At 45.5% G+C, this 26,448-nt stretch overlaps 1 protein-coding gene across 1 annotated transcript in view; it reads left to right on the forward strand.

The window, feature by feature from the left end:
• LOC144500988 (SH3 and cysteine-rich domain-containing protein 2-like) overlaps positions 1–26,448 on the forward strand; it is a 139,556-nt gene that overhangs the window by 51,851 nt on the left and 61,257 nt on the right. The window contains exon 2 of the mRNA XM_078224488.1: positions 22,192–22,492. Coding sequence (XP_078080614.1) covers positions 22,192–22,492 — 301 coding nt within the window. The remainder of the gene's footprint in view (positions 1–22,191; positions 22,493–26,448) is intronic.

Raw genomic sequence — 26,448 nt, forward strand, 5'->3', positions numbered from 1 at the left:
AGCTTGATACCAGCCAGCTTGATTGGCACCCCATCCACAAACATTCACACACTCCATCACCAGCACACGTAGCGTATGTACCAAATGCACTGCTGGAACTCACCAAGGTTCCTTAGACAGCTCCTTCCAACCGTACACCACCAATGACTAGGGCTGCAGATTCCTGGAAACACCACCACCCGGACATTCCCCTCCAAGCCACTCACCATCCTGAAGGTTTAAAGTTTATTTTATTAGTGTCACAAGTAGGTTTACATTAACACTGCAATGAAGTTACAGTGAAAATCCCCTGGTTGCCACACTCTGGTGCCTGTTCGGGTACACTGAGGAAGAATTTAGCATGGCCAATACACCTAACCAGCACGTTTTTGGAATGTGGAAGGAAATCTGAGCACCCGGAGGAAACCCATGCAGACATGAGAAGAACATGCAGACTCCGCACAGACAGTGACCCAAGCCGGGAATCGAACCTGGGTCCCTGACGCTGTGAGGCAGCAGTGCTAACCACTGTGCCGGCTTGGAAATATATCACCATTTCTTCACTGTCACTGGGTCAAAATCCTGGAACTTCCTCCCTAACAGCACGGTGGGTGTGCCTACACCACATGGACTGCAGCAGCTCAAGAAGGCAGCTCACCACCACCTTCTCCAGGACAATAGGGGATGGGCAATAAGTGCTGGGCTAGCCAGCGACGCCCACATCCCATTCATAAATAAAGTCAGCACTTCTATTGGCGATTGTTTCTGTTGGTATCTCCAGAGGTGGAAAGAATCAACTAATTCAGCCTTCCTGGTCTGTGTAACCAGTTACTCCATTAGTGAACGATTCTAATTCTCTTCAACATCGAAGGCAGACTTTGGTCCATTTCCATAGCTAGTAATTCCCGGAACAGGTTGCTAGTCTGTCGCCAAGGGCTTATAGATTGAGGGATATCACTCCACATCAAGCGTGGCTGACCGTGAATCTCTCCTGCTCTTACCGCCAGCCATTGGCATGTTTGGAAGGATTTACAGGTTGACACTCAACCTGTTTGGCTGCGTTATGAACGTAGGGATGGCACAGTGGTTAGCATTGCTGTCCCACAGCACCAGGGACCTGGGTTCGATTCCCGGCTTGGGTCACTGTCTGTGTGGAGTTTGCACGTTTCCCCCCCAGCCGTGTCTGCGTGGGTTTCCTCCGGGTGCTCCGGTTTCCTCCCACAGTCTGAAAGAAGTGCTGGTTCGATGCATTGACACGAACAGGTGTCGGAGTGTGGCGACTAGGGGAATTTCAGAGTAACTTCATTGCAGTGTTAATATAAGTCTTAATTATGACTAATAAATAAACTTTACTTTACCTTCCTTGGCCATCAATTCCTTGGGTGGGACATCAAACCCGCAGCTCAGAGACAGGGACGCTAGCCCAGTGCGCCACAGGACTGCCATATTAATGTACAATAGGTGTAACCAAATTAGAAACCCGAATAATAAACATGGAGTTGCACTCTGAATTTTTTAAACCACAACATTTCAAAGGATGCCAACACTTCAAAGATAATCTTATTACAACTAATATTATGGATGTCTTTTAAAATCACTTTGATTAGCAGGGATCCAAAATTTAAATTCTTCTGCATTGGAATTAGTCATTCCACTAATTCCTTAATATTAGAACGGAGCCTAAATATTCATTCATAAATATTCAAATATGATTGTGCATATTCATGTTGTATGTTTTATTTAGTTGCAGCTGATAGTAGTGGAACACGTTTTATGTTGGATCCAAACTCAACCTATTTGTCGATTGATTCAATTCAGATTAAACTCTGATTTCCTTTTTAAAAAAAAGGGAAATTTAACCCTGTTGAAAGAACAACTTCATAGAATCCCTACAGCGCAGAAGGAGGCCATTCGGCCCATTGAGTCTGGACCCACAACAATCCAATCCAGGCCCTATCCCTGTAACCCCATGTAGCTACCCTGCTAATCCCCCTGACACTTAAGGGCAATTTATCATGGCCAATCCACCTGACCACATCTTTGGAGGGTGGGAGGAAACCGGAGCACCCGAAGGAAACCCACACAGACACTGGGAGAACGTGCAAACTCCATACAGTGACCCGAGGCCAGCAAAGAACCCAGACTGGCGCTGTGAGGCAGCATTACAAACCACTGTGCTGCCCAATTTAGTAAGCACATTTTGAGTCTTCAAGGATCAGTTTGCAATTGATTAGTTTTACCAGTGTTATCACTATTGAAATGCGGGCAGTGTGTGCACAGCAAGATCCCACAAATGAGATGAATAACTGGAAATGCTCATCAGTCTAGGCAGTATCTGTGAACCTGGTGTGTGGTGTGCGCGTGCATATGCATGTGTGTGTGTGCATTATGTGCATGTATTATGCATATGTATGTGTGCATTATGCACATGTGTGCATGCATTATGCACATGTGTGAAAGAAGACTGTGCATAAAATATAAATACGTCCCTAATCTTCCTGCTACATTTGGAGTCTTTTGAATGTGAGTGAAAGACATGGAGCAGGTTCTTGCAATTTGGGTTCAAGTTCACTGCACTCTTTTTGTATAATGCAATCACGCCATTGGCCTTTACTTGTAATTATCATTAGATATTGAATTCCCAAGTTAGACAGATCAAGTTTAAAATCATTTACCTTGATGATTAACAGTAATCTGCAGGGCTCGTAACCAAATTTTAAATGGCGAAGTAGCAAGAAAACTGAAACAAAGTCGAGGGTTTTTTAAAAAAAATACAACACCCACGTATTAATCATTTTCAATCTCTTTCTCCCACTAACAATGTGGCAACTTGCATTTATATTGCACCTTTTAACAAGGGGGAGGGTGGGTGGCACCCCCCCACCCCCCCCCCCCCCCCCCCCCCCCCCCCCCCCCCCCCCCACCCCCCCGCCAAACCAATGACATGTTTTGTAGCAGCGGAGATAGGTCCGCATTTAGCTGGCAGCAGAATCTTCCAGTCCCATCAATGTCAATGACTTTTTCTGTGGCTTGCACTCTCCACGTCTGCGGGGCGGGGGGGCAGGTGTGACTCCGATCAGCAGGACCTGAAAATCCCACCAGCAGGAAGGGCTGGAAAATTGCAGCCAGTGGAACCGCCTCGAGGGCGATTATCAAATCAAGCTCAGCGCAGGGTCACATCAGGAGACAATGGAACCGGTGACCAAAAGCTTGGTCAAGGCAAAAGTCTTTGAGGGGCAGCATACAGAGAGAGAGAGGGAGGAGCGGAGAGGTTTACAGAGGGGATTCCAGAGCTTGGGGCCTAGGCTGTTTGAAGACTCAACAGTCAATGATGGAGTGTAGAGGAATTGGGATTGCACAAGACAGGCACACCAATCTCTCGCTACAATTTTCAAACACTCTCTCATCACACTGCAAGTCACTCTGATCTGACACTGCCATTAATAGGCATTCCTTTTTGGCCAAATCAAATAAACCAAATCAAACAAACTCAGGGACAAAGCAAGAAGCAGCCCCCTAAAAGAAGGGAACCGCCCAAAACAAAAGACAATGCAGAAAGGAAACTGAAAACAATCAAAATGTGATTAAGGGGGTCGATAATATACCCCAGTCCCTGCGGTGCCCAACGGGCATGGAAGGACTCAATGATGCCCTTGGACATCGCATGCTCCCTCCCCAGGGACACCTGGCCATGAATATAGCTGTGGTAGAGGAGCAGATAGTTGGGTTAAACGACTTCCTCAATTGCCTGGACTGTTTATAGCTTGTTCGTCTAGGCCCAGGAGCATGTTCACGAGGAAGTCCTCCACCTTCCCTGCCCCTCTCCGCACCAGGTGACTTTGACCTGACACTGCCTTTAATAGGCAAAGAACATTCACTGGATTTTCAGAGAGAGGCACATTAATGTGTAATAACTTTGTACCGATATTCTTGTACATTTTGTTGAATTATACAGAGTGACTGCTTGCTGCAATTGAGTCAGCTCATAGTTAATCTCCTTTGCATTGTATAAATATGCAAGCATGCTCTCTTGCTCTTTCCCACGTTTGGGTGTCACCAATGTCGCGGAGGTGTCAGGGTTTGTATTATATGTGGTGTGAAAATTCAATTTAATGTGTGACTCAGAAGAATTGGGAGAGCCATGCATCTGGAAAAGTCAAAAAAGTGAATGTAGAGATGGGAGGTATACACTAGAGTTTATGGTACTTAATCCCAGAATGTGCACACAGCTTGTGTCTGGCTGGAATATGAAAGAGAATGATTCCTTTCTGCTGGTGACAGTTCCAACTGGCTGAGATGAAATTACAGCTGAGACCCATGTATACAAGACACTGGACAACACATCAGGTCATTGACCCAGTAATTGAAAGGTTAATGGGAGAGACAACGATTATGAGCAGTCCTGGTGCTAACACTTAGTCTGATTGCTTAGTTGAGTTTCACTCCAATATTTTTTTCACTCAGTCTGATTCAGCCCAATCTGCTGCCAATTCAAAACTATTGTTAATCCTGATTTACTCTAGTTAATGGGAACTGCTTCCTGCTGTGACCCTGAGCTCCAGCTGTTTTCCGACACTCCATATTGCATAGCTTATTTCTGTTGACCATCTATTACAGAAAAAGAATGAGAAAAGATGAAGGTTGAAAATATGTGCAGACTCCAAACTCAAACAGTATATCTGTATCCCTGCATACAAGAGAAGCACTGTCAGACGCTGTTCTGAGTGAGGAGTTCAGGTTGATTGAGATGAACACCTTTGAAGTTGTGACAATAATGTAATGACTTTGACCTTCAAATAGAAAGGGGAGACGTTAACACAAAATCCAAGACCAATAGGTTGGAATGGGTGGATTTCAGAACGATAAAGCCTCGCAAGAGTTTAGTTTATTTATTATTAGTCACAAGTAAGGCTTACATTAACACTGCAATGAAGTTACTGTGTGAAGAGGTGAGGAAGGGGGCAGGCATCCATGAGAATTGGCAAAATACTGTGGTGTGGAGATGCCGGCGTTGGACTGGGGTAAACACAGTAAGAAGTTTAACAGCACCAGGTTAAAGTCCCAACAGGTTTATTTGGTAGCAAAAGCCACACAAGCTTTCGGAGCCTTAAGCTCCTTCTTTAGGTGAGTGAGAATTCCCACTCACCTGAAGAAGGAGCTTAAGGCTCCGAAAGCTTGTGGCTTTTGCTACCAAATAAACCTGTTGGACTTTAACCTGGTGTTGTTAAACTTCTTACTGAAAATACCGTGGCACAGTGGTTCGCACTCGCAGTGCCAGAGATTCAGGTTCGATTGGGTGACTGTCTGTGTGGAGTCTGCACGTTCTCCCCGTATCTGCGTGGGTTTCCTCCGGGTGCTCCGGTTTCCTCCCACACTCCAAAGAGGTGCAGGTTAGGTTGACTGGCCATGCTAAATTGCCCCTTGGTGTCAGGGGGATTAGCAGGATAAATATGTGGGGTTATGGGGCTAGGACCTGGGTGGGATTGTGGTCGGTACAGACTCGATGGGCCAATTGGCCTTTTTCTGCACTGTAAGAATTCTATGATTCAGGCCCTAAGCAACTCCGGTGATTGGAAGTGTTAGTGTAATTGTCGAGGACAAGTATGTATTTACCTCTTGTCATTCCTGGGGGCCATTTTTTATTATTAGTCACAAGTAAGGCTTACATTAACACTGCAATGAAGTTACTGTGTACACACTCTTTCTGGTGCTAGTGAGACGTTGTGGCCCACCACGTTTTTTATTTGCCTTAACTTTGCACATTTCAACAGTGAATTATCAGTACAAATGATTTCTCTTTTAGATCGTTCAACTATATATTTTGTTTCTAATCTGTGGTATTTAGAAATTGGTGAAACAGGTATTTTCACGCTGCTAAAATCTTTTGGTATTGCATCTCCTACCTTCTTGCCCATATTGGATATTAGACTCTCTCTCTCCCCCCCCCCCCCCCCCCTCAACCCCCAGCCCCCAGCCCCCAACATTGAAATCCATCTTTTCATCCATTAAAGTCAGTAGAAGGAGATTAAGAACAAGGAGATTTTGACAGCTGCTTCTCGGCAGCTCTGTCAAGATACCTGTGCTTTGCTCTCTTACTTTACAATTAATTAGAGCTACTCGATTGAATTTCTGCCTTGTCCATTGTTACCGGGCCCCCTGTGATCTGAGATGTACTCCACGTTACACGTGACCTTGTCCCTGTGTAAAATGTCCTCTGTGTCCCGCCAGCTGATGAAGAAGATCCGAAATCGCTCTTGGTGACAGATGCTGATTAGGAGGGGCCGTGCGTGTGAGGGATGGAGATTCGTTTTAGCCGCGGTCGTTCCTCACTCAGACGAGCTTGGTTTGGCTGGCCGGGTTCCAGTCTGTCTCTGTAGACGCCACTGGCAAGAGAGTATAACTCTGAGCCTGATGGGTGAAGGCTGTAGACCGTGTATGGACTACTTGAGAATTTCGCAGCAGTCAGGATAACTAAGCATATCTGAATTGAAATGATGTGAAGCTAAGGAAGTGGATTAAAGGGGTTTCTGCTACCCTTCACACATGTATAAACCAGCCTGCGTCGCATGCAATCTTAATAATTGCTGTTACTTTGACAGCACATTCGCATTAAATATAGATGATATGAGAATTTCATGTATCCCTCAAGTGCATGGATTTAATCCCTTTCACGTTTATTTTCTCTTACAATTCAAGAGCTGCATGAAGAGAAACCTTTCAATGAGTTTCCTCCCCTTTGCGTTCTCCCAATCACAATAAGGCTGGCCAGACACCTAACTGTACCTATCCAAGAGGCCCTTCACTATGTGTGATCTTCAAGCATGTGTATCTTCAGTTGAGTCCAGGCTGAGAGGAATTGTTACTTGGCTTTATCCACTGTTTATCGTCCGGGCTCACTTGTGGCCTCACCAGGAGAGATTCTCTCCGGCAAGAATCACAGCTGGTCCCCAGCAAAGGGGGGAAAACAAACGTGATGGCCTCGGTAGTAGAACCGGAGGCCATTGCCACTGAGCACCTTGGCACTGCCCACCGGGCACCGGTGGATTGGCCATGCTACATTGCCCCTTCATGTTCCAAGATCGTAGTGTCCCAAGATTTAGTTGTTGCAGGCTTGGAGGGCTGAAGGGCCTGTTCCTGTGCTGTAATTTTCTTCGTTCTATGTAGGTTAGATGGATTGGCCATGGGAAATGTGTTGGGTTATGGGGATGGGGTGAGGGTGGGAGTGGGGTGGGGGGGAGGGTTGGGCCTGGGTAAGATGTTCTGTCAGAGAGCTGGAGTAGACTCGATGGGCCAAATGGCCTCTTCTGCACTGTAGCTATTCTATGATCCTGGAGGGCGATGCCCTATGACAGGAAAGTGACATTTGAAGCTTTACCCATGACCTTATCCAAACTTTTACCTTCAAAAGTACAAACTCTGAAATCAGTGCAAGGTTGCTGAAATGAGTGGGCCTCTTCTTCAGAATGTCAAAATTCTGCTGGTTGACAGGTAACCCTATCCTGGGCAACACATTTTCTGATTGCTCTCAGTAAAATTGATGACCATTTATTTGATTGCTGTTTGTGGCTACTGTGTGCAAGTTGACTACTTTATTTCCCTACGAGACGGCAACCACATTTGAAAACATGGGAAGTCTTGTTGCTCAGTGGGTTGTGCCCCTGCCTCTGAGTCAGAACCTTCAGGTTGAAGTCCCATTCCAGGGCTTTTTAGCCACGGGAATAATACAGTCAAACAGGTTAACAACCTGCCGGCTAATCCTTCCAAGCGGAAAGGGCGGGTGAGATTCCTGGTCAGCCGTGATGGTATGCAGAGCGGTGCCTCAATCAGTTGCGAAAGCCCACCAACACCTCTACTTTCTCAGGAGACTAAGGAAATTTGGCATGTCAGCTACGACTCTCACCAACGTTTACAGATGCACCATAGAGAGCATTCTTACTGGTTGTATCACAGCTTGGTATGGCTCCTGCTCTGTCCAAGACCTCAAGAAACTACAAAGGGTTGTGCACGAAGCCCAGTCCATCACTCAAACCAGCCTCCCATCCATCAGCTCTGTTTACACTTCCCGCTGCCTCGGAAAAGCAGCCAGAATAATTAAGGACCACATGCACCCTGAATATTCTCTCTTCCACCTTCTTCCATAAGGAAAAAGATACAAAAGTCTGAGGACACGTACCAACTGACTCGAGAACCACTTCTTTCCTGCTGCCATCAGACTTTTGAATGGACCTACCTCGCATTAAGTTGATCTTTCACCAGCTATGACTGTAACACTGGAAGGATTAGCAGTTTAAAACAGAGATGAGGAGGAATTTCTTCAGCCAGAGAGTGGTGAATCTGTGGAACTCTTTGCCACAGAAGGCTGTGGAGGCCAGGTCATTGAACGTCTTTAAGACAGAGATAGATAGGTTTTTGATTAATAAGGAGATCAGGTGTTATGGGGAAAAGGCAGGAGAATGGGGATGAGAAAAATATCAGCCATGATTGAATGGGGGAGCAGACTCGATGGGCCGAGTGGCCTGGTTCTGCTCCTATGTCTTATGGTCTTATGGTTGCTAACCTGTTTGCCTGTATCATTCCCATGGCTAATAAGCCCTGGGATGGGACTTCAACCTGAAGGTTCTGACTCAAAGGCAGGTCACAACCCACTGAGAAACAAGACATTCTGCACCCTCTCCTTTCTTTCTCTATGAACAGTATGCTTTGTCTGTAAAGCGCACAAGAAACAATATTTTTCACTGTACATTAATACATGTGACAATAATAAATCAAGTCAAAAATCTATATCCACTTCTCTCTCTCTCTCTATAAACAGAGAGTAATACCTACTGACCCTAGTGGCCTGTAGTTAATTACAAACAGACACACAGACTTTTATTGATCTGAAGCCTTTTGGGTTGTCGTATAAGATGCTATTTAAATTAAAGTCCCTACCTGTGAAAGCTTCCAGGTGTCACAGGCTATGCTGAAATTCCTGCAGAAGGACAAAGAACAAAGAACAAAGAACAATACAGCACAGGAACAGGCCCTTCGGCCCTCCAAGCCCGCGCCGCTCCCCGGTCCAGGATTGAATCCTGAATCCAGGATCCCCGCCCAATTTTCCAGCCTATCTACATACTAATATCCTATCCCCGAGCTGTCCCTCACAGCTATGATGCTTTGTTCATCACAACCTATTAACTCACCCCTGCCCCCCCATTCCAGACCATGTGATCTCCAGGGAGAGGCGAAAACCCAGAGTGAAAACCCCAGGGCCAATATGGGGAAAAAAAAATCTGGGAAATTCCTCTCCGACCCCCTGAGGCGATCGAAACGAGTCCAGGAGATCACACTGGCCCTGATCGGAAAATGCTTCCCAACCCTATTCATTTCCACTTCCACGAACACCATCTGAATTCCCTGCCCCCGAGACAGGTTCCCAACTATCCGCAGTCTCGCTCTGTACTGGCACCAGCAAGATGATCATAGAATGAAACCTTGAAACGAGAAACAAAGAACAATTAGCCCGCGCCGCTCCCTGGTCCAAACTAGACCACTCTTTTGTATCCCTCCATTCCCACTCCGTTCATATAGCTGTCTAGATTAGTCTTAAACGTTCCCAGTGTGTCCGCCTCCACCACCTTGCCCGGCAACCCATTCCAGGCCCCCACGACCCTCTGTGTAAAATATGTCCTTCTGATATCTGTGTTAAACCTCCCCCCCTTCACCTTGAACCTATGACCCCTCGTGAACGTCACCACCGACCCGGGGAAAAGCTTCCCACCGTTCACCCTATCTATGCCTTTCATAATTTTATACACCTCTATTAAGTCTCCCCTCATCCTCCGTCTTTCCAAGGAGAACAACCCCAGTTTCCCCAATCTCTCCTCATAACCAAGCCCCTCCATACCAGGCAACATCCTGGTAAACCTCCTCTGCACTCTCTCCAAAGCCTCCACGTCCTTCTGGTAGTGTGGCGACCAGAACTGGACGCAGTATTCCAAATGCGGCCGAACCAACGTTCTATACATCTGCAACATCAGACCCCAACTTTTATAGTCTTTGCTCTGCTTTCGGGCAATTTCTAGCCTCATTCTGAGTTGCTTCTTTCTCAGCAGAGGTGAACATTCCAACAATAAGCTGCATGTGGTCGGGAGAGGGAAGTTATTTTTGGTGTAAATTGGGCGTGAATAATTGGCTGCAAGGCATCTATTTGTAATTTTGCGGAATGGCTCCGCAGTTACAATGTTTCCATTCCATTCCTTTTAAACTTTGGGCTATACACAGGAAGATATTTAAAGCTAACACAGACAGGATTGATCAAGAACTGGGCCTTCTGAATTGTGCAGTGTTTATTCAGTTGTCCCGAGCGCAGGAGAGGGGAGCTGAGAACGTACTGGAAGAGTCTGTGGTTTGTCCATGATATGCGTACATTGGAATAGTCTTGTACGTCAGTGGCTACATATCATCAACTCCCAAGTCTGTTTCAGATGGAAATTGTACACTTACGTCCTGATCTGTGATTTAAATTAAATCAAATCAAGTGGGTAAGTATTAGATCAGCTCATTATTACCAGTGAATCAACCCAAGAGGATCAAACTTGCAATGAATATACAATGATTACTAATCCTTTAGTGGAACCATCATGCATCCATAGAACCATCGAAGCCCCAAAGTGCAGAAGGAGGCCATTTGGCCCTTGAGTCTGCACTGACTCTCTGAAAGGGCATCTTACCCAGGCCCACACCCCCACCCTATCACCGTAACTCCACACATTTACCATGGCTAATCCCCCTAACCTACACACCTTTGCACACTTAAGGGACAATTTAGCATGGCCAATCCACCTAACCTCGGGTGGCACAGTGGTCAGCACTGCTGCCTCACAGCGCCAGGGACCCGGGTTCGATTCCCAGCTTGGGCCACTGTCTGTGCAGAGTCTGCATGTTCTCCCCGTGATCTGCGTGGGTTTCCTCTGTCTGAAAGATGTGCTGGTTAAGTGCATTGACCCGAACAGGTGCCGGTGTGTGGTGACTAGGGGAATTTTGCAGTAACTTCATTGCAGTGTTAATGTAAGCCTTACTTGTGACTAATAAAAAACTTTAAAAACTTTAAGCTTTGGGCTCAGCAAGAATGTGCAAACCTCACATATCACATTGCATGGAATGTCTGTGCCACCAATGATTACCCCAATTGCCACAGTGATGAAGAAAAGGGTTTAAAATTTCTCTCATTGACTGAGGAGGGCAGTCTTGTCTCAGGAGCACACTTGCCTCTGAGGGACTCTGGAGATTTGAGCCATAATCCTGACTGACACACCTGGTACAGCACGTGTGTGTGAAAGATCCCATACGGCACTCTTCAATGAAGAGGCGTTCTGCTGGCCACCCTGGCCAATATTTATCCTTTCACCAACATCACCACAGCAGACTGCCCAGTCTTTATCCCACTATTATTTGTGGAATCTTGCTGTGTAAATCTGCCTCATTTTCTCTGACTCTAGTTCAAAATTGGCCATGGAGCCCTTTGAACTGTAGCAAGGTGTTGAAGAACGCAGAATAAGTGCAAGTTTTTCTTTCCAACTCTACCATGTGTATCAGAAACAATAAAGGATTTGATTTGATTTGATTTATTATTGTCACATGTATTAACATAGAGTGAAAAGTATTGTTTCTTGCGCGCTACGCAGACAAAGCATACCGTTCATAGAGAAGGAAACAAGAGAGTGCAGAATGTAGTAATACAGTTTTAGAAGCATCGAACGAGAGTAAAAGATAGAATTAGAAGGTATGCTGGGCACAGCTTGCAAGAAGTCGCCTCGTTCCGGCGCTATCTTGACATGTATCATTGAGATAATTAGATTTCTATATATACATATATACGTGGTGACATTGTAAACAAATGTGCAATGGCAGCCGCAGGCTAGCTTGGCATTAGGAATAACATTCAGAAGAAAGAGTGAGGAGTGAGGTGAGGAGAAATATCTCAATGGGTGAGAGACTAATTTCTCTCTGTAGGTCTAATTCTTTTATGGGATGTGGGTGTCTCTGGCTGGACCAGCATTCATTGTCCATTACCATCATCTTTGAACTGAGTGGTTTGCTAGGCCATTTCAGAGGGTATTTAAGAGTCAACCACATTGCTGTGGGTCTGGAGTCACATGTAGGCCAGGCCAGGGTAAGGACGGGAGATTTCCTTCCCTCATGGACATTGGTCCAAAGGTGTGCGGGTTAGGTTGAATGGCCATACTAAATTGCCCCTTAGTGTCAGGGGAACTAGCTAGGGTAAATGCATGGGGTTATGGGGATGGGGCCTAGGTGGGATTGTGGTTGGTGCAGACTCGATGGGCTAAATGGCCTCCTTCTGCAGTGTAGGGTTCTATGATTCTAGTGAACCAGATATGTTTTTACAAATATCGACAATGATTTCATGGTCATCAGTAGACTCTTAATTCCAGATTTTTTTTAAAAATTAAAATTCTATCCCCGATCTCAATGGGATTCGAAGCCAGGGCTCCAGAGCAATACCCTGGGTCACTGGGTGGCTAGGCTAGTGGCAATACCATTACGCCATGGTATTGGAGAGGGAATTCTTCTCGGAAGTGTGACAAATGAGGAAAAGAAAGAGGTACGAAGAGGAAACTATCACCCCCTGCTGAGGGGATTGGGGGTCATTTGTAATTTAACCACTCACTCATGCCCCCCTCCATTCCCCACCACCAAAAGATCAAATCATCATCTGGCTTCATGAGTTAAGAACAGGCGCTTGAGGAGGCACCATTGGCCAGCTGCAATCTCCCTTTTCCCAAGTAAGTCACTCAGTAGAGAAATAGAACAAGGAACAAAGAAAGTTACAGCACAGGAACAGGCCCTTCGGCCCTCCAAGCCTGCACCAACCATGCTGTCCGTCTGAAGTAAAACCCCCTACCCTCCTGGGGACCATGTCCCTCTATTCCCATCCTATTCATGTATTTGTCAAGATGCCCCTTAAAAGCCACTATTGTATCTGCTTCTACTACCTCCCCTGACAGCGAGTTCCAGGCACCCACCACTCTCCCTATAAAAAAAAACTTGCCTTGTACAATTCCTTTAAACCTTGCCCCTCGCGCTTTAAACCTATGCCCCCTAGTAATTGACTCTTCCCCCCCCCGGGGAAAAAATGGAGGGGGATTTTTTTTTTCCTTTAAAAATGCAGTTTCCCAGTGTCTGGGTTACCAACTGCGATTATGGCTCCGCTACCCAGCAACTATTTTTAGTGCAACATTTAGAGCCACGTAGGCCAAATGATATTGGATACTGTGGACGTGTTCATTTCCGGAACCAGGGAAGCACTTTAGTGGAGAAAGCAACATTCAACTAGAGGCAAGTTTATTCTCAAGGCTGTCAATCCTATTTTATTTAACGTTTTTCCACCCAGCCAATTAAGTCTCATCTGTAGGCTCACTTTAAGACTGCACGATTGGGATCATTTGGCCAATTCGGACCCTGGGTCACCTTATTGATAAATATTGTGAACAGGGGCCCCAAGATTGACTCTTGTGGTATTACCACAGTTCATGGTTATCCAATTAGGACTATTATCATGGATTATTGCCTTTGTTTACAATTATGTAGCTATTGATGATCTAATTTAGCATTTCCTCCCTTATCTCCAGAGCTTTTATTCTAAACCGATGATTCACCCAGCTCGATTTTCATCATTTTGGATGCAATGGATGAACCCTTGTACCAGGCATTGCCACAATCCAATAGTGATTCTGTCGCCCACAACATATGTGTGTGCTGATTTAATTGGACAGTTAGCTACCTTTTGGTTGGGAATTTGAGGGTCAGTACATTTAATATTAAATTGCCAGTCCCAATCTTCATATTGCACACTGGAAGAATCAGCTACGCAGCCAATTACATTTGCTTCCCTGTGACCCTTTGTCCGCTCTTTCTCCACTCTGAATTCCTGTCTTTCTTACGAAAGCTGATGTCTTGGCCCCAGTGTCCTGGCCTATAATTAGAATAGAATAAAATAGAATCCCTACAGTGCAGAAGGAGACCACTTGGCCCTTTGATTCTGCACCATGTCTCCAACAGAGCATCCCACCCAGGAATATCTATCCCCATGACCCCATGTATTTACCCTGCTACTTAACCTAATCTACACACTAAGGGGCACGTTAGCGTGGCCAATCAGCCGAGCCCTCATCCCTACATCACATTGGGAGAGGCAATGGCCTATTGGTATTATCGCTAAACTATTAATCCAGAAACTCAGCTAATGTTCTGGGGACCCGAGTTCGAATCCCGCCATGACAGCTGGTGGAATTTGAATTCAAAAAAATAATATCTAGAATAAGAATCTACTGGTGACCATAAAACCATTGTCGATTGTCGGAAAAACCCATCTGGTTCACTAATGTTCTTTAGGGAAGGAAATCTGCTGTCCTTATCTGGTCTGGCCTATATGTGTCTCCAGAGCCATAGCAATGTGGTTGACTCTCAACTGCCCTTCAAGGGTAACTAGTGATGGGCAATAAATGCTGGCCCAGCCTGCGACACCCATGTCCCACGAATTAATTAAAAAAATAGAATTAAAAAAACCAGATCGGGTGGGATTTTACGGCTTTGCTCATCCCGAAACTGTAAAATCCTGCCCGAGGTCAACGGACCTTCCCATTGTCCGCTCCTCGCCTGCTCCGATTCCTGTGACGGGCAGCGGTAAAATTCCAGCCATCTTCTTCTTGTTATCACCCTTTAAGGCTACTCGCTGTATGAAAATCAGCTGCTGCGTTTCCTACATTACAAGAGCTGCCTGTGTGGAGTTTACACGTTCTCCCTGTGTCTGCGTGGGTTTCCTCTGGCTTCCTTCCCCAGTCCGAAAGACGTGCTGGTTAGGTGCAGTGACCATGCTAAGCCCTCCCTCAGTGTACCCGAACAGGCGCTGGAGTGTGGCAACTAGGGGATTTTCACAGTAACATCATTACAGTGTTAATGTAAGCCTACTTGTGACACTAATAAATAAACTTTAAACTTATTAATGCTGACAGACAAGTTACAGAAGTGACAAAGAATCATACAGTGCAGAAGGAGGCCATTCTGCCCATCGAGTCTGCACCGACCACAATTCCTTCCAGGCCCTACTCCCCATAACTCCATGCATTTACCCTAGTTATTCACCCTGACAAGGGGCAATTTAGCAGACCAATCCACCTAACCCGCACATCTTTGGACTGTGGGAAGAAACCGGAGCACCCGGAGAAAACCCACGCAGACATGGGGAGAATGTGCAGACTCCGCACAGACAGTGACCCAAGCCGGGAATCAAACCTGGATACCTGGCGCTGTGAGGCGGGAGTGCTAACCACTGTGACACTCTTTTATCCTGGTTTAATAGCATGGGCACAAGGTCAGCAAGCAAGATACAAATGGCTGACAACAGCACTTCTCAGTGCCCTTGGCATCGATACAGTGAGGTGTCAGGTCTAATTGTACTCTAAGGAAAGGCCCAAAATATACATTGTTGTGGATTGAGTTCGAGTCTCTTGATCAACAAGCTGACAAGTGGTGCCTGTATCTTTCTCTCTCTCTCTTTTATATTCATGTTACCAGCTCCAATTCCACAACCATCACTTGTTGTCAATTTTCTGCAGTAGCTCTGACATTAATCTAACAGTTCCATCTGAATGCTCACAGGCCAAGCAGTTGGTTAACTGTGCCAAGTATCAGGGCGTCACCATCTTGTTATTATTATACGTTAGTACTGCTGCATCTAAAAAGATATTTAGCACCAATATCAACCTAACTCACCAGGTGAGAACAGGCCTCATTGGGGACCTGATCCCCGAGTTACACTGGGTGCAATATTACTCTCCTAGGGAGTGGGTGGAGAACAAAATCAGACACGCTGTGGAACTGGCTCCCAACCTCAACGCCCAAGTATTTGCATCCCGGGCGGCACAGTGGTTAGCACTGCTGCCTCACAGCTCCAGGGACCCGGGCTCAATTCCCGGCTTGGGTCACTGTCTGTGTGGAGTTTGCATGTTCTCCCCGTGTCTGCGTGTGTTTCTTCCGGGTGCTCCGGTTTCCTCCCACAATCCAAAGATGTGCTGGTTAAGTTGATTAGCCGTACTAAATTGACCCTAATTTCGGGAGGATTAGCAGGGTAGATAAATATAGGCTTAGCGGGATGGGGTGGCATTGTTTCAGTACAGGCTCAATGGTCTGAATGGCCTCCTTCTGTACTGTAGGGATTCTATGATTAGCCCTGTTAGGTTAAAGTTAAGGCTGTATTTGTGCTATACTTGATCTGTTAAAAATAAATACATAGGCCAGAACTTTCATCCACCAGCTTGGTTGTTCAGAGTCAGTTAGCACTGCTGCTTCACAGCGCCAGGGACCTGGGTTCAAGTCTGGCCTTGGGTCACTGTCTGTGTGGAGTTTGCACATTCTCCCCGGGTCTGCGTGGGTTTCCTCTGGGTGCTCCGGTTTCCTCCCACAGTCCAAAGATGGGCGGGTTAGGTTGATTGGCCATGATAAATTGACCCTTAGTGTCAGGGGGATTAGCAGGGAAAATATGTGGGGTAGTGCCTGGGTGGGATTGTTGTTAGTGCAGGCTCGATGGGCCAAATGGACTCCTTCTGCACTGTAGGGATTCTATGATTCTAAACCTGACTTTTAAAAGTGACTGTCCTGGATGGCTGATTTTCAGTCCTGGGAGATGGGCTACATTAGAAGTCAGGGTTGGTGAGGCTGCAAGTAGTAACAGGTGCACAGGCCGGCTGGGCAGAAGGCCAAACCCAGAGCTCTGACACTTTGTTCAAACATTTTAAAGGAGAATAAAACATAAAGCACCCCTCCAGTCCTCAATGCCCCCCATGGACACTCCCCATGCCCCATTCATGCTAACCTAAGCTGCCCCAAGGTCCCTTACCCTCCATGCCAGCTTATGCTCCTGTACCTACCCCATGGCACTTTATAGCCTTATGAACTTAGTGTCAACTCATGCCAAGCCATGCCCCACCCACCACCCTTTACCCTTACACCCACCATGCCAACTCAGCCAGTAACCACCATGAGCAGACCTCAGGATCCATGCAGAAATAAAAATTAAGTTCTATAAATTAAAATTCTAAGTTTCTAGTGGCAGACTTCACTATATTAAAAAAAACTCTGGGTAGTAACGTTTGCATTCCTTCAACAGCATAAAACCTTATAACAAACATTTTATTCGACTGCATAGTCCCTTATAACAATTAGCACCGAAAATCATAGTACCCCTTCAAACAGTATTACCACTTGTAGCTGTCAGTGAAATGTTGGCACCCTACTGTGATAATGGATGGTTGTGAAATCAGTCATGCAGCACTAATCCAATAATAGAAACTCTCAGGCTATGTCAATAGACAGAGCAAAATAGCCCAATGTTTTTTTAATAAAATTGCAGACAATTTTTTCAGAGAATTAAAGGGCAGGAATTTTAAATGACTTGACATTTTGAGAGCTCCTTTTGACATATACTTTAGACAAGTCCTCTTGACACTTTTGATGGGTCCTCTTGACAGTTGCTTTTGAGACGTGTATACACATCGCTGCCTACTTTCTATGATTCCAAAGTGCACCTTACCTCCCCCAAAGGGATCCCGATTTCCTGGTACAAGATCCAATTGGGTACCCTAGATATCCAAAGAAATGCACAAACTTCAGACCCGCTCTTATTCGGTCTATTCGGCCAACTTTTGATTTCAAACTCCTAAGCTACCAAAGTCCAATTTGAGTGGAGGCAACTAATGATCTAAGTGGCCTCTGTGAACCTTTAAATGTGTGAAATGTGAACTGCCCCAATTCCTGGCCCCGCGAAAATGATCAGAGGCAGGACTTGCAATTTCTGAACTCATCTGCCATTTTTTTACCAAGATGGACAAGTGAAAATTCAGGCCATTGATTCAATCCTGGATTAAAATCCAGCGGAATAGAAAAATGTATCCCTCCATAAGAAGCCAGTATTATTCTGCAAACTCATGAGAACCTCATATCCGGCCTCCAGGCGTGAGACCTGTGAGATTTTACAGCCTAAAATAGTTGAATAGTGGTTTGCCAACAGAACTGCACTCAACATTTCTCATAATTCATGCTGTGAAGCCCTTGAGACATTCAGCATGATAAATTACTGCATAAATAAATGCATACATTGTTATTTTTGCATCTTACTTTCCTTCTCATTACTCTGTCTTGTGTGGTATGCCAGAAGGAAAGGATAGTGTGTTATGGTTCCGGTCAGAAACTCCAAAGTGTTTTATGGAGCCCGCCTGGATCATAAGTTTTGCGTCTTGAATTTGACTAGGATAAGCATGATAGGCTTCACTTCAGGTATGATTCAAATGACCCACTAGGGAGCTTTTATCAAACAAAGTTTATTGAAGAATATAGTTAATATATACAGTAAGAAAATTAGCAAAAACTTTTATCAATTACAAACGAGAAACAAAACAACCACTATAATGTATAACCCTTAACAAAGATATCTAATGTGTTCCAGTCAAACCAAAACCCTTGCCATAGACAAAACCCTTTAAACAGTCTCAATGCAGCAGACTACTGCTTACGTGATAATGGAAATTGAGTCCTTTGGGTGAAGTCTGCAGTTCTTTGGATTCACTCTGAACAGTTTGAAGACAAGACAGCTTCCCAAAGCACCAGACAGTGCACCACACATTCTGGTCCAGCCCCCAATAACAGCAGGTTTTCACCCTTCAGGAAAACAAGATCTTGTTTTCAGCTAACCAACAGAATTTTCAAAACACCAGGGAGAGAGGGAAAACACTTCTTTTTAGCTTGCTGCCCCTTCTAAAACTCAACTCTAACTATAGCCAAACAGAAACTGAAATCTTAAACTCATTGGGAAAAAAACTGTCCAAAAACACATGACTGTCCTCCTAACAATGCAGGATTGTAAACCTAATCCCAGAGGAAACACAAACAACCCATTTAAATCATTTAAGGAGCAACAAAAGGACGCTTTGTCGTCAGCCCGGCAACAATGACATCACTGAAACTGTGAGTTGCAGAAATCATGTTTTTAAAAAAAACTTTTCTTAAAGCTACACTAATGTCACAAGTGTCACTCATGAACCTCTTTAACAAGAAAGAATCCAATCACCTCCCTTTGAAACTCAACAGGGTTGCCATTGCTGGAGTTTCCCATCAATATTATGGGGGTCACCATTGACCGAAAACTTAACTGGACCAGCCACATAGGTCAGAGACTGCGAATTCTGCGGCTGATAACTCACCTCCTGACTCCCCAAAGCCTGTCCACCATTTACAAGGCCTAAGTCAGGAATGTGATGGAATACTCTTCACTTGCCTGGATGAGTGCAGCTCCCACAACACTCAAGAAGCTTGACACCATTTAGCACAAAGCAGCCCTGCTCAACGGGCACCCCATGCATCACCTTAAACATTTGCTCCCTCTGCGACTGATGCACAGTGGCAGCAGTGTGTGCCATCTACAAGATGTCCTGCAGCAACTCACTAAGGCTCTTTCAACAGCGCCTTTCAAACCAACGAACCCTACGGCCCAGAAGAGCTAAAGCAGCAGACACATGGGAACACCAACACCTCCAAGATTCCCTCCGAATCAACTTGGAACTATTCTTTCAATGTCGCGTGGTCAAAATCCTGAAACACTCGCTGACAGTATTGAGGGTGTGTATGAACACCATGCGATTGTAGTGGTTCATTCCTAGACCAATTAAAGAGAAGCAACAAATACAGCCCTTGTTAATTTATTTATTAGTGTCACAGGCTCACATTAACACTGCAATGAGGTTATTGTGAAAATCCTCTAGTCGCCACACTCCGGTGCCTGTCCGTGTACACTGAGGGAGAATTTAGTATGGCCAGTGCGCCCAACCAGCACCTCTTTCGGACTGTGGGAGGAAACCAGGGCACACAGACACGGGGAGAATGTGCAGACTCCACACGGACAGTGACCCAAGCTGGGAATCGAACCCAGATTCCTGGCGCTGTGAGGCAGCAGTGCTAACCACTGTGCCATTGAGTGTGATGGAATACTCCCCACTTGCCTGGATGGGTGCGGCCCCAGCAACACTCAAGAATCGAACCCTAATCCCTGGCACTGTCGTTGTCAACATCTGTTGAACACATTTTTAACAAATGTAATTCCTCCTCCTTGTCTATTCTCCATGTACAATCCACCTGAAGTCCCTGTTAAGATTATTTAAGTCCTCTATTGACCCATACATAACCCATTCAAATCCCTCACTTCAAGTTCGTGCCTTGTGATTAATATTGGTGATTGATTGTTCTTCCCTTTGCTCAGAGTATTTTGTCTTGCAACTCTGTCCAGCGCTTCACATGATTTACTCATCCATGTGACCTGCTAGTTGGTATCAGTCGGGGCACTTGATTGGCATCACGTCCACTCCCTCCACCACCAACGCTCAGTAACAGTAGTGTGTACAATCTACAAAACGCACTGCAGCAAAAGATCCTTAGACAGCACCTTCCAAAACCACAACCACTTGCATCTAGAAGGACAAGGACAGCAGATACATGGGAACACCACCACCCTCCAAGTTCCCCTCCAAGCCACTCACCACGCTGACTTGGAAATATATCGCCGTTCCTTCGCAGTCGCTGGGTCAAAATCTTGGAACTTCCTCCCTAACGGCATTGCGAGTCATCCTACAGAACATGGACTGCAGCGATTCAAGAAGGCAGCTCACCACCACCTTCTCAAGGGCAACTAGGGATGGGCAATAAATGCTGGCCCAGCCAGCGATGCCCATGTCCCACAAATAAATCTTTAAAAATCATTGTGAAGCTTGTTGTCCAGACAGGTACACAAAACTGGGGTAAGTCAGGAGCAGAACCCCTCTTCAATTCCTTTGCCTTCCTCCTTCAGAGTTGCTAAGACTGATTATTTTCTCCGAGTTAAAAGCCGGTAACTCAGCACGGATCAGGGATTGAATCTGGAACCTTCTTAACCATGTGTCTCAGCTCCTGATCTTTCAAACTACCGGAGGTTTTAAAAATGATGCAGGGGTTTTGATAGGTTAAAGAGGGAGGAATGGTTCCTACTGGCAGGAGAGTCAGTAACTGAGGACAACCGCTTAAGGAACAGATGGATGATGAGTATTTTTTATTTTTACACAGTGAGTTGTGATCCAGAATGTACTGACTCAAAGGGTGACGGAAGCAGATTTAATAGAACTTTCATGTTGGATAAATAGAATCTAGAATCTCCACAGTGCAGAAGAGGCCTTTCACCCATCAAATCTGCACTGACCCTCTGATAGAGTATCTTACCCAGGCCGACTCCTCCGCATAACCCCACACGCTTACCGTAGATAATCCGTCTAAGCATCACATCTTTGGACTGTCGGAGGAAGCTGGAGCACTCGGAGGAAACCCACGCAGACATTGGGAGAACGTGCAAACTCCACACAGACCAACCCAAGGCTGGAATTGAGCTCTGAGGCAGCTGGGGCTGTGAGGCAGCAGTGCTTGCCACTGTACCACTGTGCTGCCCTATCATAGAATTCCTACAGTATAGAAGGAGGCCATTTGGCCCATCAAGTCTGCACCGACTCTCCGACAGAGCATCCTACCCAGGCCCTATCCCCGTAACCCCATATATTAGGCTAATTCCCCTATTCTATACATTTTGGGTCACGAAGGGGCAATTTAGCACAGTCAATCTGCTTAATCTGCACATCTTTGGACTGTGGGAGGAAACTGGAACATCCGGAGGCACCATCGCAGACACGGGGAAAACATGCAAACTCCGCACAGACAGCCACCTGAGGTCGGAATCAAACCCGGGTCCCTGGCACTGTGAGGCAGCAGTGCTAAACACTTTGCCACCGTGTAGAGGGAAAAGTTTGCAGAGCTAAGAGTGTAGGGCTAATTGAATAGCTCTTATGAAGTATAGGCATAGATCTGATGGGCTGAATGGCCTCTTCCAGTGTGATTCTACCCACTGCAAACCATTTTGAGCTGAAGAGGGAGAATTTTTATTGTCGATGTAAATCAGTGCCTGGTAACTGCGGGAACAAAAGATATTTTCTCAGTCTTGTTGTATTTTGTAGGTTAGCCTGACCTTAAAAAAAAAAATGATTGTTAACCCATGTGTAGAGTGGTTTTGCTTATTAACATTTATCAGAGTTATCAGAAGTCTGATTCAGTAAAAAACATAATGCCCGTTCCATTTTCATTCTGCAGCTTCAACGGTTGAAGAGATCTCTGTCCTTCAAGACCATCCTCAGAAGCAAGAGTGTTGAGAATTTCTTTCAGCGGTCGAACAGTGAGGCAAAATTTCCAGCAGAGATCCTGCCTCCTCCACCTACTCCACCGCCAACTCCACCCACTTCCTTCCTGCCAGAGGGTCCACCCATCAATGAACCGCCAGCCAGGAAGTCCCACCAAGCCTCTTTACCTCTCAAACCAGTAAGGACGCACAACTTTCAAGAATTTGTCTTCAAAAAGCCTACATTTTGTGACATCTGCCATCACATGATTGTAGGTATGTTTTTTCATGTTAGTTGGGACATGCACCACCTCAGGTGGTGCTCACTAACTGATAGCTGGACTTTTGAGATTCCATGCAACATTTCTGGTCCACTAATGAACCATCATTGCATCTACAATTCATCATTTACATCAATAGTTACTTAGTAACCACTTTCTTGCTAATCATTTGAGACCAGGATATGACCCAGGTTTATATTAACTTTAACATCGGGATGAATCTTACTATAATGCTGTGATGTTGCAATCTTAAATATACAAATTTGAATGATGCACCCATGATATGTATTCTTGGTATACGCCTGATAAATGACTGCCACTTTTCTATTTATTTTTCCCATCTCCTGGACCTTTATAGGAAACACGTTACTGGTAATTGTACTTGTATAGAGATGACAACACAAAAATAGGCCATTCATTCTCAACTGGTCTTTGCCAGTGGTTAAGCTTCATAAAAGTCTTTCCCCACCCCACTTCATCTAACCCAAACAGAACCTGAACCTTTACTTTCTCAGGAGGCTAAGGAAATTCGGCATGTGTGCTATGATTCTCTCTAATTTTACAAATGCACCATAGAAAGCATCCTTTCTGGATGCATCACAGCTTGGTATGACTCCTGCTCTAACCAAGGATGCGAGAAACTACAAAGGGTTGGAAACATAGCCCAGTCCATCACGCAAACCAACTTCCCATCCATCGACTCCATCTACACTCTGCGCTGCCTCAGGAAAGCAGCCAGCATAATCAAGGGCCCCGGGCATACTCTCTTCCACCTTCATCCATTGGGAAAAAGATACATACCAACTGACTTAAGAACATCTTCTTCCCTGTTGCCATCAGACTTTTGAATGCTCCTATCACATATTAAGCTGATCTTTCTCTGCACCCTATTGGTAACTGTAACATTATATTCTGCACCCTCTCCTTTCTTTCTCCCCAATGTACGCTATGAACAGTATGTTCTGCTGTATAGCACGCAATAAACAATACTTTTCACTGTATCCCAATACATGTAACAATAATAATTCAATTCAAGAATAATCTTCTATTCCTTTTTTCTCATGTGATTATCCAATCCTTCCCTTAAATGCATCTATGCTATTCATATCAACCCCTGTGGTAGCAAGTCCCACATTCTAACCACACTCTGGTTAAAAAAGTTTCTCTTGAATTCTTATGTAAAAGCAAAATACTGTGGATTCTGGACTGTGAAACAAAAACAGAAAATGCTGGAAAATCTCAGCAGGTTTGACAGTGCAGGTGTGCAGGTTAGGTGGATTGGCCATGCTAAATTGGCCCTTGGTGTCCCAAGATGTGTAGATTAGGGGGGTTAGCAGGGTAAATACTTGGGGTTATGGGGAACAGGTCTAGGTGGGATTGCCGCTCAATGTCAGGGGGATTATGCGGGGGTTACAAGGATAGGTCTGGGTGGGATTGTTGTCGGTGCAAACTCAATGGGCCAAATGGCCTCCTTCTGCACTAGAGGGATTCTATCTGTGGAGAAAGAACACAGCCAACATTTTCATTTTAGCTCATTTCTCTCGCCACAGATGCTATCAGACCTGCTGAGATTTTCCAGCATTTTCTGTTTGTGCCTCTTGAACTCCCCACGAGTGGAAATTTCCTCTCTATATTTACCCTATCAAAGCTCTATTAAATCACCCATCAGTCAATTCCTTCCAGGAAAGAAAGAATCTCAACTCATTGAATCTTTGATAGTTAGAACATAGAATATAGAAAAACTACAGCACAAACAGGCCCTTTGGTCCACAAGTTGCGCCAGTCGTGCCCTACCTACCTAGGCTTATATATAGGCTTACCTATAACCCTCAATCCTATTAAGTCCCATGTACTCATCCAGAAGTCTCTTAAAAGACCCTATCGAGTTTGCCTCCACCACCACTGACGGCAGCCGATTCCACTCACCCACCACCTTCTGAGTGAAAAACTTACCCCTGACATCTCCTCTGTACCTACTCCCCAGCACCTTAAACCTGTGTCCTCTCGTAGCAACCATTTCAGCCCTGGGAAAAAGCCTCTGAGAATCCACCCGATCTATACCTCTCAACATCTTGTAAACCTCTATCAGGCCACCTCTCATCCTTTGTCTCTCCAAGGAGAAAAGACCGAGCTCCCTCAACCTATCCTCACAAGGCATGCCACCCAATCCAGGCAACTTCCTTGTAAATCTCCTCTGCACCCTTTCTATGGCTTCCACATCCTTTCTGTAATGAGGTGACCAGAACTGGGCACAATACTCCAGGTGGGGTCTGACAAGGGTCTTATAAAGGTGCATCATTATCCCCCGACTCCTAAACTCAATCCCTCGATTGATGAAGGCCAGTACACCATACGCCTTCTTAACCACCTCCTCCACCTGCGAGGCCGATTTAAGAGTCCTATGGACCCGGACCCCAAGGTCCTTCTGATCCTCTACACTGCTAAGAGTCTTACCCCTGATATTATACTCCTTCATCCCATTTGACCTGCCAAAATGGACCACTACACATTTATCCGGGTTGAAGTCCATCTGCCACTTCTCCGCCCAGTCTTGCATCCTATCTATGTCACTCTGCAGCTTCTGACATCCCTCCAAACTTTCCACAACACCACCAACCTTCGTGTCATCGGCAAACTTGCCAACCCATCCCTCCACTTCCTCATCCAGGTCATTTACGAAGATGACAAACAGCAAGGGTCCCAGAACAGATCCCTGGGGCACTCCACTGGTGACCAACCTCCATTCAGAAAAAGACCCATCTACAACCACTCTCTGCCTTCTGCAGGCAAGCCAGGTCTGGATCCACAAGGCAACAGCCCCTTGGATCCCATGCCCTCTCACTTTCTCAAGAAGTCTTGCATGGGGGACCTTATCGAACGCCTTGCTGAAGTCCACGCAAACCACATCTACCGCTTTTCCTTCGTCAATGTGTTTAGTCAAATATTCAAAAAACTCCACCAGGCTCGTAAGGCACGATTTGCCTTTGACAAAGCCGTGCTGACTACTTTCGAGCATATTAAACCTCTCTAAATGTTCATAAACCCTGTCCCTCAGGCTCTTCTCCATCAACTTACCAACCACTGAGGTTAGACTCACCGGTCAGTAATTTCCTGGGCTATCCCTATTCCCTTTCTTCAATTTAGGAACTACATCCGCAATCCTCCAATCCTCCGGAACCTCTCCCATCTCCATCGATGACGTAAAGATCATCGCCAGAGGCTCTGCAATCTCTTCCCTCGCCTCCCACAGTAACCTGGGGTACATCCCATCCGGTCCCAGCAACTTATCTATCCTGATGCTATTCAAAATTTCCAACACATCCTCTTTCTTAATGTCCACAAACTCAATCTTTTCAGTCCGCCGCAATCCTATAGTACAACCACCCAGGTCTTTTTCCACCGTGAATACCGAGGTAAAGTATTCATTCAGCACCTCTGCTATTTCTTCCGGTTCAGTACAGACTTTCTCACCTTCACCTTTTATAGTTCCTAATCCTTCACATCTCATCCTTTTACTCTTCACATATTTATAGAACGCCTTAGGGTTCTCCTTAATCTTACCTGTCAAGTCCTTCTCGTGACCCCTTCTGGCTCTCCTAATTTCTTTCTTAAGTCCCTTCCTACAAACCGTATACTCATCTAGGTCCCTATCATCGCCTAGCTCTCTGAACCTTTTGTACGCTTTCCTTTTCTTTTTGACTAGGTTCAGCACAGCTTTCGTGCACTACGGTTCCCGTAACCTATCAAAACCTCCCTGTCTCATCGGAACGTTGTCATTCAGAACTCTAGACAAACATTCCTTGAAAATCTGCCACCTTACTTCGGTACTTTTCCTCGAGAATACCTCCTTCTAATCAACGCCTCTAATCTCCCGCCTGATGGCTTCATATTTTCCCTTACTCCAGATAAACACTTTCCTAGCTTGCCTGATCCTATCTCTTTCCAATGCTA

This window comes from Mustelus asterias, chromosome 11 (assembly GCF_964213995.1).
Source record: "Mustelus asterias chromosome 11, sMusAst1.hap1.1, whole genome shotgun sequence".
Taxonomy (NCBI): Eukaryota; Metazoa; Chordata; class Chondrichthyes; order Carcharhiniformes; family Triakidae; genus Mustelus; species Mustelus asterias.